General features: G+C 42.3%; 1 protein-coding gene across 3 annotated transcripts in view; it reads left to right on the forward strand.

Annotated features, from left to right (window-relative positions):
• The first annotated feature begins 1,906 nt into the window (after positions 1 to 1,906).
• gigyf2 (GRB10 interacting GYF protein 2) overlaps positions 1,907 to 16,234 on the forward strand; it is a 28,151-nt gene continuing 13,823 nt past the window's right edge. For 2 of the 3 annotated variants that reach the window (XM_056292704.1, XM_056292705.1), the window contains exons 1-10: positions 1,907 to 1,985; positions 5,107 to 5,158; positions 5,563 to 5,719; positions 7,199 to 7,294; positions 7,439 to 7,547; positions 10,551 to 10,659; positions 10,886 to 10,926; positions 11,027 to 11,059; positions 11,273 to 11,449; positions 12,254 to 12,465. In XM_056292704.1, coding sequence (XP_056148679.1) covers positions 5,121 to 5,158; positions 5,563 to 5,719; positions 7,199 to 7,294; positions 7,439 to 7,547; positions 10,551 to 10,659; positions 10,886 to 10,926; positions 11,027 to 11,059; positions 11,273 to 11,449; positions 12,254 to 12,465 — 972 coding nt within the window. In that variant the 5' untranslated portion in view covers positions 1,907 to 1,985; positions 5,107 to 5,120. The remainder of the gene's footprint in view (positions 1,986 to 5,106; positions 5,159 to 5,562; positions 5,720 to 7,198; positions 7,295 to 7,438; positions 7,548 to 10,550; positions 10,660 to 10,885; positions 10,927 to 11,026; positions 11,060 to 11,272; positions 11,450 to 12,253; positions 12,466 to 16,234) is intronic. The other variant, XM_056292706.1, reaches the window with a different exon arrangement.

Below are 16,234 nucleotides of genomic sequence, written 5' to 3' on the forward strand. Positions count from 1 at the left end.
CACCTGAAGCTCAGTCTGGACAAGACAGAGCTGATGTTCCTCCCGGGGAAAGGTTGCCTGCACCAAGACCAGGCCATCACCATTGACAACACCGTGGTGACGCCAGCTCGGATGGGTTTGCGTCACCACGGTGGATCACCACCAGGATCGTCACCACCAGGATCACACCCAGATTCCACTGCGAGGAATCTGGGTGTAATCCTGGACGACCAACTGTTGTTTGCTGTAAACGTTGCATTGGTTGGTCGCTCCTGCAGATTTCTCCTCTATAACATCAGGAGGATTTGCCCATTCCTCACCAACGAGATGGCACAGGTGCTCATCCAGGCTCTGGTCATCTCCTGGCTGGACTACGGCAACTCCCTCCTTGCTGGTGCCCCGGCGCCAGCCATCAGACGTCTGGAGCTTGTTCAGAAAGCTGCAGCTCGTCTGGTGTTCAACCGCCCTAAGTTCTCCCACACAACTCCCCTTCTCATGTCCCTACACTGGCTCCCAGTAGCTGCTCGCATCCAGTTTAAGACTGGTGCTAGCCTACAGGGCAGTGAAAGGAACAGCTCCTTCCTATCTCCAGGCCATGGTCAAGCCCTACACCCCCACCCGACCACTTCGCTCTGCTGCCTCGGGACGCCTGGTTGCCCCGTCGCTCAGAGGCCCCTGCTGCCAATTGACCCGGTCATGGCTCTTTTCTGTCCTGGCCCCACAGTGGTGGAATGAACTCCCCACCAATGTCAGGACAGCAGAGTCGCTGCCCATCTTTCGGCGCAGGTTGAAAACTCACCTCTTCAAGAACTACTACCCTGTTATTTGCTCTTAGCACCTATTATATTCACTCATTTTCTCTTTCTTGCGCTTTTACTTTAGCACTGGCTTTGCTCTTAGATGTTTGTTTAGATGCACTTATGACCTCTGATGACTTGTAGTTCTCCTGATTTCCTATGTTAATTGCACTTATTGTAAGTCGCTTTGGATAAAAGCGTCAGCTAAATGACTGTAATGTAATGTAAAGACTCTTCATTTACTGGTATAAATGACAAAGAAAAGCAGCAAATCCTCACATTAAAGAAACTGGAACCAGCAAATCTTTGACATTTTTTTTTGGGGGGGGTAAATAAATAAATGTACTTATTTATTTCCTCATTCCAATGTTGTTTTTGTAATGCCACTAACAACAACTATAGACAATGATAAAGTAAAGAAACAACATTTTGATTTTTGGGATGGTTCACATTCACTTCGGGACGGTTAAAATAGTTTTTCGGGTCGGTGAGGAAAAAAGTTAGCCTGGAGCCCTGGTTTGCAATCACAGCATTGTAAGATGTGCTGTGTGTGTATTTAGAATTTAATTGGATGTTTGCTTGTTTTTTCGTTCAGTTTTCTTTTTTGTTACATCCCTGTGGTTGCAGGTAGTAATTGCTGGTAATCTTGCACTAAACACATCTAAAAGGCAGTAAATCTCAGGCATCCCCTGGCTTGTCCATTCTTGTTTTTTCTTTCTGTGTTTATTCTTTTAATTGTAGGATATTTCATTTTGCTCATTACTTTCTTCCTGTGAAGCACTTGTTAAACTGTTCCAAAAATGGTGTTATGAATAAAGTTATCACTATTACTGCTATTATCATCGTTATTATTATTATTATTATTATTACTGCTACTGCTACTACTACTACTACTACTACTACTACTACTACAAGTATGTAACTCATGCAGCCATAAAAAGTGAGTAGCTTCTGACGTGTTTAAAAATGTTGTTTAAGGTACAAAACGAAGGCGTGTCACGAGATTAAAATAAGGACGTCACAGTTATTACCGTAAAAACATTTATATTGCGTTATAATTTACAAGTTGGCAAAGGTGACCAGTCAGCGAATACTTCCACGGCATACGGGTTTTATCTGTCATGTGACCAGTACTCAGCCATCTTGTGTAGAACTGAGAGAGAACCACACAACTCGAATACATATCCCGTGCTGTCAGAGCAAGCAGAGGTAAGACAGCAGAAAATTAAAACAAACTCACTGGCTTTCAAGTGACGTTAGCTATAAAATCAAGCGAGGTAATTTGCCACGGAGTCGCAATCTAATGAACTGCGAGTGTTCGGGGCTGCTGTTAAAACAGTGTTTACTCGGCCATGCATCACCGGCCTCACGTATTGCTGACTGCCGATGGGAGCGGTCTGGGTTTCGGCGACGATTAGCTCCATTGTGGGCTCGGGCTAATAGGCCTCATGCAGCTAGCCTGTTAGCCTCACCGAGTGTTGAGGGTATGGATTAGCGTGTTACACATTCGTCTGGTTTTAACGACAACGTGACACGATTTATTTAACTTTCGGAGCTGACATTTCGGAAACTACAACATTACGTTGGCAGGCACGCGTTGTGCCCATCTGGCTAGTTTACGATCTCATTCGGCCAACGCTTTAAATAGCTGGGACTGTCTTGCTATGCTGTCTGGTCCACTAACCTAGTGTCACACAAGCATACAGCCTAGTGGCAGTTCAGTGAAGCTATGTCGTCAACCTTTACTGATTAGCTCATTAGCTAGGTATGGCTAAACGTCCCGTTGACATATCACTGTCGCAGTTGATTGGCGTTAATATTTGTTTATGGTGGGCCACTGACTGCCCTTAGCATCATCCATAGAATATCACAACGTAACGTTTTGAATGTCGAGTCATCAGGGGTGTGGGAATTGATAGATTGGCTATGTTGTCAGGTTGGTTATGAGGCATCTGTGAGATGATTTATTACAGGCATATGGGAGGACCTCGTTTCGTGAACAAGGTATTCCTGTCTGTCTGCCTTTGACTTGTCAGCGATTCACAAAGTTACTAAGGCTTGTCAATAGGGTGCAGTAACTGCACTGTCCGGGTTTCATTTTGGTCAGTCCGGTTTTCCGTTGACTTGAACCATTTCTTATCGTAAACGAAGTCTATCTGATAAAAGTTGTGTCGTTCGGGCTAGATCAGGGTAGCCTACAAAGCTGGCCAGCTGGAGAAGCATATACCATAAATCTTACAACGTCTTGCATAATCTATTATCGTCTAATGTTCTTTTGTTTTGGCACTGGCCAATGCTTCATACGTGACATTGATGGGAAAGTGCCACAGAAGTGGTAAGCGTTAGTGGGGTTGGTCGGTGGTGGTGGTGGTTTATTGCCTGTCTCCACGTGGCTGATCCTGACTCCATGGTCCGTGTGCCGTGTGGACTGGAACATCCAGGTCTCTCCAGGATTGTCAATTTACCGTCATCTCTTTTTGTGTCCACACATAAAGATGGCCTGGCAAACCAAATCTTAATAATGGGTTGTTCGATTACAACCAACACCCATGTAAACACACAAGAAATTTTCCATCTGGAAAATGATAGGTTGTAGTTGGGTTTTTAATTTTATTTTTACAAGCTGACGTTTGAGGGGACCCTGTTGTCAATTACAGGTGTCTTGAGACAACCGTCCTCCCAGACCGGGAGACTTCTTAAAATAGCTGTAGCAGATTGAAATTGAATCTGGTCGTGTGAGGAAGGCAGACTATTCTATGGAACCAACTGGAATACAGACAGCGAAGGCATCTAGTCCTATGGGTTTACACACTCAAAGGGCACAGCTGGTTATTTTAGATTGATCCCCAATATTTCTATTCAGAAACTCTGTTTAGTTGAACTAATCTTTGATAAAGTTGTTTAGTATAGCCTAAAGTCACGATTCAGTTGCATCACATTCTCAAATAGATTTAAAAAAGCAGATGAAGAGAAAGAACCACTGCAAAATAAGTGTTATTAATGAAAATTTTTTTAAGACACCGGTGGGTAACTAATATTAGCCAAAGTATCCATCAGTATCACACTTATGGCTTAAATTGAAATAACAATCTACTTAAAACTAAGGTATTATCTTCTTCTTTCGGCTTGTTCCCTGTTTCTCAGGGGTTGCCACAGCGGATTTTTTTTTAGTTTCCATCGGTACCCTGTGAGGGCACAGCACCAATGGCGGTCGTTGTTAACCCCGGCCTCGACCGATCCGGTAGTGAGCCTCGACCGATCCGTTATGGTCTTGTCAATCCGCCTAATGATTTGGCAAAATTTTACATCGGCTGCCCTTCCAGACTCAGCCACTAATCCTATGGATGGGGGTACATATAAAGTGCTGGATGCCATCCCAGTATTCATGGACTTGCGCCCATGCCTGTCGCGAATAGCTTATAACAAAACAAGGCTCCTTAAACCTGTATAAGAACTATTAACAACAATAAAGTGTTCAATTTACTCTGACAGTTATGGCAAAAAGGACAAAACAAAATATTTTCTTGCATATATCCTTTCCCTGAATACTTGCTTTTACACATCGATTGAGCTAATGAACATTAGACATCTACAGACAATGGTAGTGGTCTCTCAAACCTGATAATATGAAAATAAACAGGTTTTTCATTAATTAGACCACTCAAGCTCCATGAATATGCCCTGCTTCATAGTAAACACTTCACAAATGAAAAGTTGAAGAAAGTACATTACTTTACACAATATATTAATGAAAAAAATACTTGTGTAGTAACAACAGTGAAAAGCTACTATGCTAATTTGCATGAGAATATTCTAGATTCAACTCACTCAACCTGCAGCACGCCCACCGAGGCAGACGTGGGACTGGACGTGGCACGTTCGTCTCCCCTTTGTGTTAGGCACGATCAGCATTATTCCTTTACAGTCAATAAATCAATAAAACATTACCGCATCGTGGTTCTAGCAACCTATGCTAACTTACAAACAGAAGGACGGTGACGGCATAAGCTTTTGAAAAGGTATACAACCAAGATATTATACCTTTTCAAAATCCAATGAAATAAGTTTCTTTCAGTTGGAAATAAGAAAATACTTTTGAAGAAAGATGACTAAAACAAAAAGGGATTTCACGGGTCACAAAATGAGGCAAAGGAAAGCACAAGCGACTCCTAGGCAGTAATAAAAACTGCTTTTTTGAAAATATTTATACTATGTTGATTTGTACAATTTGAAAGTAAACTGCAATACGATGTGATGTGGTGATTCTTGTAATTGTTGTGCAAATATAAGCTAAACTAAGGCACACTGAGTTTCATTTTCATCTTCATAGAACTTCAAGGAAGTATGGCTGAAACCCAGACACTCAACTTTGGACCAGAATGGTGAGTTACCAGTTGCATTAGATCACAGCTAATCAGGCTGAAACAATACTCAGCTGCATAAATTGGTTAACATCAATTGATTCGTTGAAGTGGTTTTCTGATGGATTAAACACATCTTTTCTGTCTTTTTTTGTGCAAGTCAAGACACAGATTGTCTTCTCAGCCCAGGCACACTCTCCCTGTCTCATTTGCTACCCAAAAAGATATGTACTATGTTAGTTAGGGTTAATACTCCTATCTGTGCCCCTGACCAAGGCAATGGAAAGAAGAACTGGAGTTGGTCCCTGCACGCTGCAGCTGCCCACTGCTCCCATATAATAGGATGCAGAGTACAAATTTTGTTGTAACCTGTACAATGACAAAAATAAAGATGCTTTCTTCTTTTTCTTTTTTTTACTCTGCAGGCTCCGGGCTCTGTCTGGGGGTGGTGGTGGCAGTGGCCTTGGGAGCAGCAGCATTGTCGCCTCCCCGCCACTCTCACCTGCATTGCCAAAGTATAAACTTGCAGATTACCGCTACGGGAGAGAAGAAATGCTAGCACTTTATGTAAAGGATAACAAGGTAAGCGTAGCATATCCATTCTGGAAGCCAATATAAGATAACATTGATGACAGATTAGGGATTGATAACAGATTGTTCCCTCTCTATTTAAAGAATAAGGTTAGCATTACATCTATATTATAGAAGGTAAAATTGGCTCACGGGTTGATTTGTGTTCTGATCTACACTCACCGGCCACTTTATTAGGCACACCCGTCCAACTGCTCGTTAACGCAAATTTCTAATCAGCCAATCACATGGCAGCAACTCAATGCATTTAGGCATGTAGACATGGTCAAGACGATCTGCTGCAGTTGAAACCGAGCATCAGAATGGGGAAGAAAGGTGATTTAAGTGACTTTGAACGTGGCATGGTTGTTGGTGCCAGACGGGCTGGTCTGAGTATTTCAGAAACTGCTGATCTACTGGGATTTTCATGCACAACCATCTCTAGGGTTTACAGAGAATGGTCCGAAAAAGAGAAAATATCCAGTGAGCGGCAGTTCTGTGGGCGAAAATGCCTTGTTGATGCCAGAGGTCAGAGGAGAATGGCCAGACTGGTTCGAGCTGATAGAAAGGCAACAGTAACTCAAATAACCACTCATTACAACCGAGGTATGCAGAAGAGCATCTCTGAACGCACAACACGTCGAACCTTGAGGCAGATGGGCTACAGCAGCAGAAGACCACACCGGGTGCCACTCCTGTCAGCTAAGAACAGGAAACTGAGGCTACAATTCGCACAGGCTCACCAAAATTAGACAATAGAAGATTGGAAAAACGTTGCCTGGTCTGATGAGTCTTGATTTCTGCTGCGACATTCGGATGGTAGGGTCAGAATTTGGCGTCAACAACATGAAAGCATGGATCCATCCTGCCTTGTATCAACGGTTCAGGCTGGTGGTGGTGGTGTAATGGTGTGGGGGATATTTTCTTGGCACACTTTGGGCCCCTTAGTACCAATTGAGCATCGTGTCAACACCACAGCCTACCTGAGTATTGTTGCTGACCATGTCCATCCCTTTATGACCACAGTGTTCCCATCTTCTGATGGCTACTTCCAGCAGGATAACGCGCCATGTCATAAAGCTCAAATCCTCTCAGACTGGTTTCTTGAACATGACAATGAGTTCACTGTACTCAAATGGCCTCCACAGTCACCAGATCTCAATCCAATAGAGCACCTTTGGGATGTGGCGGACCGGGAGATTCGCATCATGGATGTGCAGCCGACAAATCTGCAGCAACTGCGTGATGCTATCATGTCAATATGGACCAAACTCTCTGAGGAATGTTTCCAGTACCTTGTTGAATCTATGCCACGAAGGATTAAGGCAGTTCTGAAGGGTCCAACCCGGTACAAGGAAGGTGTACCTAATAAAGTGGCCAGTGAGTGTATGTTACTGACTGGTTTCATGTTAATTTGTCTGCTGTGTTAAAACCCATTCTTTCAAAGCATGTTGAACTTGTGACACAAATGTTTGTCTCTTTCCCTCCCAGGTCCCTATAGACCTACATGATAAGGAATTTCTGCCCATTTTACAAGATGAGCCCTTGCCACCACTGGCATTAGTGTCTTTTACAGAGGAGGAACAGGTTGGAGCTCTTATGAAAATATCGTTGCAGTGTGCATGCATTTATTATCAGCTTGTAAGCGCTTTACAGGCATTGCCTACATAGAGTGTGCACAGGATTAAAGAGCTGGCTGGTCCCCCCCCCCCCGAATTTCTTCTTTTGCAGAGAAATTTTTCCATGTCTGTAAACAGTGCAGCTGTACTTCGGCTGACAGGGCGAGGCGGGGGTCCGATAGCTGGGGCACCAAGAGGCAGAAGTACCTCAAGGGGTAGAGGTGAGAGCCCCACTGGCACCCTACATGGATGCTTCATTAAGCTTTCCTTTTTTATTCAAAGAATTAATGGCACAGGTGGAATTGTAATCATATAAGCAACATATTGATCCGGTTTTTTCCTGTGACATTCCTCCAGTTATCCATCTATTTTGAAGGTGTTTTCACATATAGTGCTTTTTAAATGAACCAAACTCAGTCCTCTTAAAGTGGACCAACACAAAAGGGACTCAAATTTGTTTTTGTTTTTTTTGTGTAGTTTTTTTGGCATTCATATTGTGAGTTCATTTGAAAGTGGACTTGGTTCTCTTTTTGGTCCACTTCAACTCTGATGGGGCCTCAGTCCTCTTTCTGTTCACACTGTAGTTCCTCAGGAGCTCAGACCTTTGCTGCTTTGGATTATGGATGTGCATTGTGGATTATGGCTTTTTCTCATTTTATCGCTTGTGGTAAAGTATTTTTGATGTAGTTTTTTTTATTTTTTACTTTGACATGGCACTGCAGTGCAGTCTTAATGAACCCCCTCGCTTTCCTATGAACTGAAAATTGGAGGAAAATCTTAGCATTTCTGTGCATTGTGGACAGTTGCCGTGTGATGTTTTTCTTTGGTCCATATCTGGAGAAGTGCAGTAGTTCTTCCTCAGACCAAACTACTCCTCATCCACTAGTCTTGCTAGCATTACCAGTGGCCATGGTTCCGTCTAATTGTTTTTTTCGAGCGTTCCAGTGCAAGAGCAAGTGATCTGTTTATGGGAAGCCTAGAGGGACAATGGAGAAGGGCGAAGCGAACCTGGAGCACTTTGTGTTCACAGGTTAGGTGAACCAAGGTGGGCTCAGTTCGGTCCTTTTCAGAGAGGTCTGAGTTTCTTTGAAGTGTTCACAAATGCACAAAAAATGCTGACTAATTGCCCCAAGTTCATTTTGGGGGCTGAAGGGGACCAGGTGTGAAAACACCCTGAAAGAAGGTAAATCGTAGTTACTCAATTTTTTTTAATGACCTTAAAAATTTCAATCAGTGAGATCCTTGTGGGGAAATTGATACAGACATTTTCATGCAGATAGAGACAAGGGAAATAACATTAACACTGGTGTAGTGCCTAGTCTGCAGGCACTTCCCCAATTGGTATAACTCAGCTTGATCTGCTCAAACCAAACTACATCTTTGGTTTGTGTCAAGATCCTGTTTTTTTTTTTTGTGTGGTTTTTTTGTAATCAACCTGCAGAGGGATAACACAAAATGGCAATTATTTCTTCATTCTAGCTATTTGTTTTATTTTGGGCATATTTTTGCCCAAAGTCAAAATACATAGTTTGATAAACACATACCCCACACACATTCTTATCAAGTTCCTTTGCCCTAGTTTCAAACTAGAGCTGGAAGTTAATTTTGTTAAAGAATAGTCAGTCCTGGGTATGACGTTAAACTACAACCGTCGGGTCGTCGGCGACTAAACCGGCACCCCCACTTTAACCCTTGGGTTGTTGTGTGGAGGGTGTGTGGACACCCAGCAGGACTAAAAACAAAACCTGTCAAAGGGCGGATGAGTTGCTCTATGAACCAACGGCCATCCATACCTGGAGAGGCGATAGGGACCACCAGGTACTCCCCCTACTGGTACACAATGATGACTCAACCTAAGACTTGTTGAGGCATCAGCTGTGCATCAGCTCTGCTCCTACGACCTCCATAGGTTACAGAATTAATGATGACGATGAATAGTCAATCCTCAGGTCACCTATGTATTAAGTCCCTGGATCATCTAAGTCTATCCACCTCAATGACCCCTTTGTTTTTGTTTGAAGTTGTTCTGATATCTTGCTGCATGCTCAATAATACTGGTAAGAAAATCAAAGAAGGTTGAATCAGTTCATCTGGATACAACGTTTATTGACAGATACGTTTCATCGAGATGGCGACAGATGCTTATTGACCGAAACCAACAACCAATGGTCACACCCATATTTGCACATGAAACTAGTCGTTGGTTTCTGTCGTTATGCATCTGTTGCTTACAATGCTGTGATTCCAAACCATTCCCTAATCCTCTGTAATTAGTACACATGGCCATTGAAACTCTAGTTAATTAGTAAACTCTAGTTCACACCCATATACTATGTATATGAAACTGGTCGCTGGTTCGGTCGTTATACAGCTGTATTGTTTATAAGGGTGGTGATACCTGCAGCCAGTTTAGACTGAAGAGATCACTTATGCCCCTTTTCACCTACATGGTACTGGCTTGACTCGACTCGCAGAGTGTCGTTTTCCATTACCGTAACAGTAGCCCCTCAGTCTAGCTGGTCTGCATTGATTTTGGTACCCGCTCCAGTTTTTTTTTGGGACCTTGACGAAGGTGGTACCAGACAAGTGGTAACAGTTACCAAAATACCGGTACTTTGCAGTAATGGAAAATGAAAAATTCGAGTCGAGTTGAGCCGGTACCATGTAGTGGAAAAGCGGCATTAGTTGAGTGATGAAACATATCTGTCAATAAATGTTGTATCCAGATGAACTGATTCAACCTTCTTTGAGTTCCGATATGTTGTTTACTTTGAGTTTTGAGCTTAATGAACCCTGTTAAACGTTATGGCAACCAAGCTTGCTATGAGGCGATAGCAACTTTGTTGAAATGTCTGCTCACCAAAATGATAATTAAACGCTGAAGTGTCAGTTTGGCAGCATTTATCATTACAAACAGGCGTCAAATACACCAAACCTTTTGGAAAATGTGTTTTATTAACAAATAAAAACACAAACAGTAACACTATATAACGACAGAATCCTTAACAATTAATGCCTTTAATTAAATTGAAAGACACATGTTGCAGTTTTATGCCATCCGTCTCAGCCGAGAACGGAGAAATGTCTGGCTGAGTCTCAAGTCATGCCACCGCCACCAAAGCTCCGAATATTTGCTGTTCAATACTACCAAAGCTCCAGGGCCAAAAAAAAAAAGGTATTCGGGATAGCCCTATTCATGTTGGATCTATTTTGTGGTCCTTAAGGTCGGGGAAGAGGAGATGGAGGCTTTTACCAAAGAAGTTTTGATGACGTGGAAGGGGGCTTTGGTCGTGGAGGAAGGGAGATGCATCGCTCCCAGAGCTGGGAAGAAAGGTTCTGAAACACCCATTTCTGTGTTTGTTTTTTTGTTTTGTTTTTCATTCAGTAAGGGAAACAAGTTCATCCCTATTTTGAGAAAAACAGGGCAAGTAAAAGAAATGGAATGACCTAATGCAATTCCCCTTCGTTGAATCCATTTTATCTTCAATTAGTTTTTGACATTGCCGTGTCATTGGCTAGATAATTTTGAATCCTGAATGTTCTGTATTTCCTTCACTAGGGGAGACAGAAGGTTTGAAAAGCCAGGTCGAAAAGACCCAGGTCAGTGTTGAAAATCACTATCAAATATGTAATTCATTGCACTTATTGACAAATGTACTGACTTACATAGTTTTTTTCTTTCCCCCTGTTGGTCTGTCAGATGCCGCTCCAGCACATTTTCAGATTAATCACAGTAAGTATGCCCTTGTGCAAGTTTGATTTTTCACCAAAAGGTGGTGCTTAGATCCAAGCAATGGCATTGATTTAAAAAAAAAAAAATGATTTGACTGACAAGCAAAGTGAGTTTGGCAAAATAGATAATAGTGAGAATGCCCGACCAATCTAACAATATCATAATCTGCCTGTTCTTTGCACAAACCCAACCCCACACAACCACGCTCTGCAGTCCGAGCTAACTATGAAGATGTTGGAACAGGCCTGCCAAGGAAACACGACTTCACACGCTCGGAGAGTGAGAACTGGCGCACCTCCCGAGACGATCAGAATGGTGAGGATGATGAAGGGGGCTGGCGCCTAGCAGGTTCTCGACGGGATGGCGAGCGGTGGTGCCCCCCAAGCCCAGGTGGGGGCATTAACCCTTTCTCACTGTTTATACAGTGTGCGTCGGCATGTGCCTTTTTAGACCTGTATGCAAGAGGGGGAGATTGAACATGGGAGAATATTAATTTGCAGAAAGACATGAATGGGATGATCCAGTACCTGGATGGACTCAGGCAAATGCCACATGCTCATGAAATCGTGGGTTCTATTTTAGCTCAAAGCTTTGGACTTCCCTGCATTTCTTCCATCTGTCTGTTCACATGTTTCTTATCTATAACGCGTAATATGATGAAATAACATTTAGACATTAAATAGGCATGGTGACATTAGTGGGCACAGTGGCCCAGTGGTTAGCGCTGTTGCCTCACAGCAAGAAAGTCCTGGGTTTGAACCCCAGGCCATCCCAGGTCCTTTCTGTGTGGAGTTTGCATGTTCTCCCCGTGTCTGCATGGGTTTCCTCCGGACACTCCGGTTTCCTCCCACCATCAAAAAGACATGCATGTTAAGGTTAATACTCCTGTCTGTGCCCCTGACCAAGGCAATAGGAAGAAATAACTGGCGTTGGTCCCCGGATGCTGCATGGAGGCTGCCCACTGCTCCTAGCTACACAGCTAGAATGGGTCAAATGCAGAGAGTAAATTTCATTTGTATGTATGTACAAAATGACTAATAAAGATTATTGTGTTCTATTCTAATGTTTTGCGGCTATTGCTCCCAGGCACACAATCAAGTACGCTCCTTGCCTAGCCATTAGAATTCAAGCTCCTTTAAGTGTTGCAACACAATTTGCAGTCTTGGTTTTTAACTGTCGGCTTGTTCTTCCCAGATGGGCCTCGGTCAGCAGGGTGGCGGGAACACCCAGAGCAACGCCGGCGGTTCCCATTTGATGCCAGAGAGGAGGAGCGTGGTTACCGGCGGCCACGGTCAGGCAGCGGCAGCCTGGAGGATGAGAGGGACAGCCTTCCAGAGTGGTGTCTGGAAGACGCAGAAGAGGAGACAGGCACTTTTGACTCGTCAGGAGCGTTCCTTTCACTCAAGGTAAGGAGAGGAGCACCAGAGCGGATATGAAAAGAATATGGACCAGCCTTGATAAGGTTTCAACTCACTACCATGGCAAGATGAGTTGAGGCACAGCATGCAGTGCAAGGATAGCAAGGTTATATGGTCTGATTTAATCTCAGTGCTTATTATATCTCCGAACAGATCAAAATGGGTTGTGGGCTACGTCAATATTTGGACAGACATGTTAGATAATTTTCCCCATTATCGTACAAAGCAAAACGGCAGTAACCACTTTCTATGTACAAAGGTCTCCACTAGGGTTTAGCGTTCTTAACAAAAATAATGCCTATAAATACTGCTAAATCATGTAACCATTTGTGCATCAAAAATACTACTGTCACACAGATATGGGTGGCACCATATGTTATTCAAATGTCACAACAGCTATGAAGTTAAAGTGTGGATAAATGACACACACACACCCCCGTATACTATAGAAAATTTGGTTTCAGTGAAATGCAACCAAGTCTTTGTTAGAGACTTTTATTTTCCGACACAGCTAATTTTATCTGGATCTACATTGAATCACCTGCATGTGCCTTGCCCCCAGACATTTGGTCTATGATTTAGTTCCTGTGCTTGCCAGGTTTTCTCCCTTTTAATCAGTAATCCTGCTCCTATCAGTCTGCTGGTTCAACATATACTATGTTTAATATTTTAATTCATTTTGTATGTCTGTATATCGTAGACAGTTACCTTTTAAGAAGCAAACAAATCTTCCTTGAATCAATATCTAATGAAGACTGGCATTGACTTTCTGTCATATTTTTCCAACTTGGAGACTTGCTACCGTGTGCGCGTGTGTGTCTGTGGTTAATCTCATACTACTGGACCTATCAGCCTAAAAAAAATTGCAGTTATGACTGTATGATCAAGAACCTCTCGTGGTTGCGGTGATTCAAAACCTTTGAAAAACGTTCGTTCTCACTGTTGCCACTCCCTCTCTTCATTCACTCTCTAGCTCGCTCGGCCAATGCTGCCGTCTGTCGCTGCCCGATCAAAGTCAACCATGCGAATGCAAGGTTTTCCACAAGTGCATACAATGTCCAGCTGGATGAAAATATTAGCCAGCTGGGGACCCATGGGGGACTGCTGCTTCACAATATGGAGGGAGGAGTGCTGCTCAACAACATGAGCTAAAGTTCTCTGTCACACATTTTTAAGGCTGTAGATGTATTCTTTTTTTCTTTTCTTTTTTTAAGTAAAAGTGGTAACAAACTTAAACATTTATTACACTGCTCTGAGCAGCTTTCTCTAGATGAAAGACCTCTATTACTTTTAATAGGAATAGTAGGGCAAATAGTATAGGCTTGTTTTTACATTAGTTTTTTTAATAATGAATAACTATAATAATAAATATTTATATATTTATCTGAGTGGACATAGATAAATATACATTTTTGAAAACAAAACATTATATAGAATATTGTAATATGGATGCCATTATTAAGTTACATTTTAAGGTAAGCAGATATTTTTTTATCATTTTGTATAAATTGACCAACGGGTTTCCTGAAGAAGGAAGATGGAGTCCTCTTGAGTTGGGCTTGGTGGTGCTCTTTTCCTTTTGTGTGACAGGCTTCTCTGTAATATGATAAAAGAATGAAGTTATTAATACATGCAGTGAGAGGGATGATGCAGCAGACCTCTGTGGACCTACATCAACATTTGATTTTGATTGACACGGTTCTTCTCATACCCACACAATAACCCCGTGAAAGAAGAATCTAGTTCACACTTGATCAGGCTATGAACGCTAGGGGTGTGACTTTTAGATGGGTAATATGAACATGTCTGTTGAAACTGTGGGAGGCATCACATCCCTCCCCTACATACTGTAATTGGCAATATAATAAGGGGTGTTTTCTTTCCTTGAAATTTTCATAGATTAGATTAAATTATAGACTACACAGTGCATGGATCATTCCGAGTGAATTTCCAAATGGTTCGAGGCGATTTTACCACATAGTTTATGCTATTGAATCACAAGCATTCATGGTTAGAACACTTGTTTTGTCAATCAGATGTATATCAAACCTTGGAGTGCTATACCTCATTTCATTCAGAAAAAGGAGGGCTTTCCAGTCAATATAATCTAACAAGTAAGTCGACATATCTGAGCGAAAGACAGGTGAAATAAAAACACATACGTTTTACCAATTTGGGATGCTTCAGTGGCATGACTGATGTTAAAAAGCAATATAGAGTAGACGGGCAAGACAGACGAGTTCTAAAACAACGCTCCACATCAATAAATCAGCGTGAAAAGCAGCTCACAATAACAAAAAGCCATGTGTCTATTTTGTTTGCCGGAAGGAAGCAGAAAACCATTTGGACTTAAGTTAACAAACCCCACAAATTTGTGGCCTCATTACATGTCCTGCCTACTCCACGTGTGACTGACAAGCACATACACACAAACAAGCAGTGACTGACAGCTTAGCTTTCACTTTCCTGACGTAGGCGCCACTCAATTAGATGCAAGGCACCTTAGCTCTGACAGCAATAAGGCGAGAAGCAACAATCTATGAAAAAGAAACAGTAACTGGTGAAAAAATATCATACTTAAATTATACTTCTTAAAGAATGTACTAAGCACACTTTGATGTTCTTTGTACTTTTTTGTCGCCTTCAAGTATACTAAAGTGTACTCAGCTACTCCTTGAGTACAACTTCAGTACTACTTGTGTATACTTGAAGTGTACACTTTTTAAAAGTACATTTTAAGAATACTTTAAATTAAGCACAAAAAGTAAAAGTGTACTTGTACTAACTTTAGTATACATAGATTATGTTTCTAATACACTAAAGTATGCTACTTTTTGACTAGTCGGCTAGAAATGTTTTAATGTCCGGCCATTCGGCCGACAGCCAGTGCTTATGGAAAACTATGCATGTGCAAGTCAGATCTACGGTTGACTCACATCAGACAGTGACATGATCAAATGTTATTAAAAGAATTTTGATAATCCAAAAAATGTGAAAGTTATAAAGGAACAACTTCCTCTAGGTTACAGTCAAAACAGGAAGTGTTGCATATTCTTGTCGCTGCCTGATTTGAGTCAACCATAGATATGAGTCGCGCATGTGCAACCGTAAATGGGTTACCCAGCTTTATTATATTATGAAAATAATGACAGGGTTAGGGTTAGACCAAAACGGTCACATAGCAAACCTGGGCAGCACAGTGTCCTTGTGGTTAGTGCTGTCACCTCACAGCAAGAAGGTCCTGGGTTCGAACCCTGGGCCGTCCCAGGTCCTTTCTGTGTGGAGTTTGCATGTTCTCCCCATGTCTGCGTGGGTTTCCTCCAGGTGCTCCAGTTTCCTTCCACCATCAAAAAAATATGCATGTTAGGATTAATACTCCTGTCTGTGTTTATTTGGTCGATTTAAAAAAAAAAAAAATTTTTTTTTAGCTTGAGCGATGAATATTAACCACCCCCCATATTTCCCATTCGATTGACTTGGGCGTGGCGCACAAGTCTTATAATGGCAGGAAAAACACTTTTTTCTGTCCGTCTGTGCATGTATCTGTCCGCTGCTAATCGTACATACTACTGGGCCTGTCAGCCTAATAATTTCTTTGCACAGTTATGACTGTATGATCAGAGCCTCTCGTGGTTGCGGTGATTCACAACCTTTGTAAAACCTTTTTTATACCACAATTGAGTGCTAACTCCTCAGCTGGTTTTTCACCTAAGTCAGAGCACCAGCGAAAAGGAGAGACACAGGCAGTGCCTCCGTA

The sequence above is a fragment of the Lampris incognitus genome, chromosome 14 (genome assembly GCF_029633865.1).
Source record: "Lampris incognitus isolate fLamInc1 chromosome 14, fLamInc1.hap2, whole genome shotgun sequence".
NCBI classification, from domain to species: Eukaryota; Metazoa; Chordata; class Actinopteri; order Lampriformes; family Lampridae; genus Lampris; species Lampris incognitus.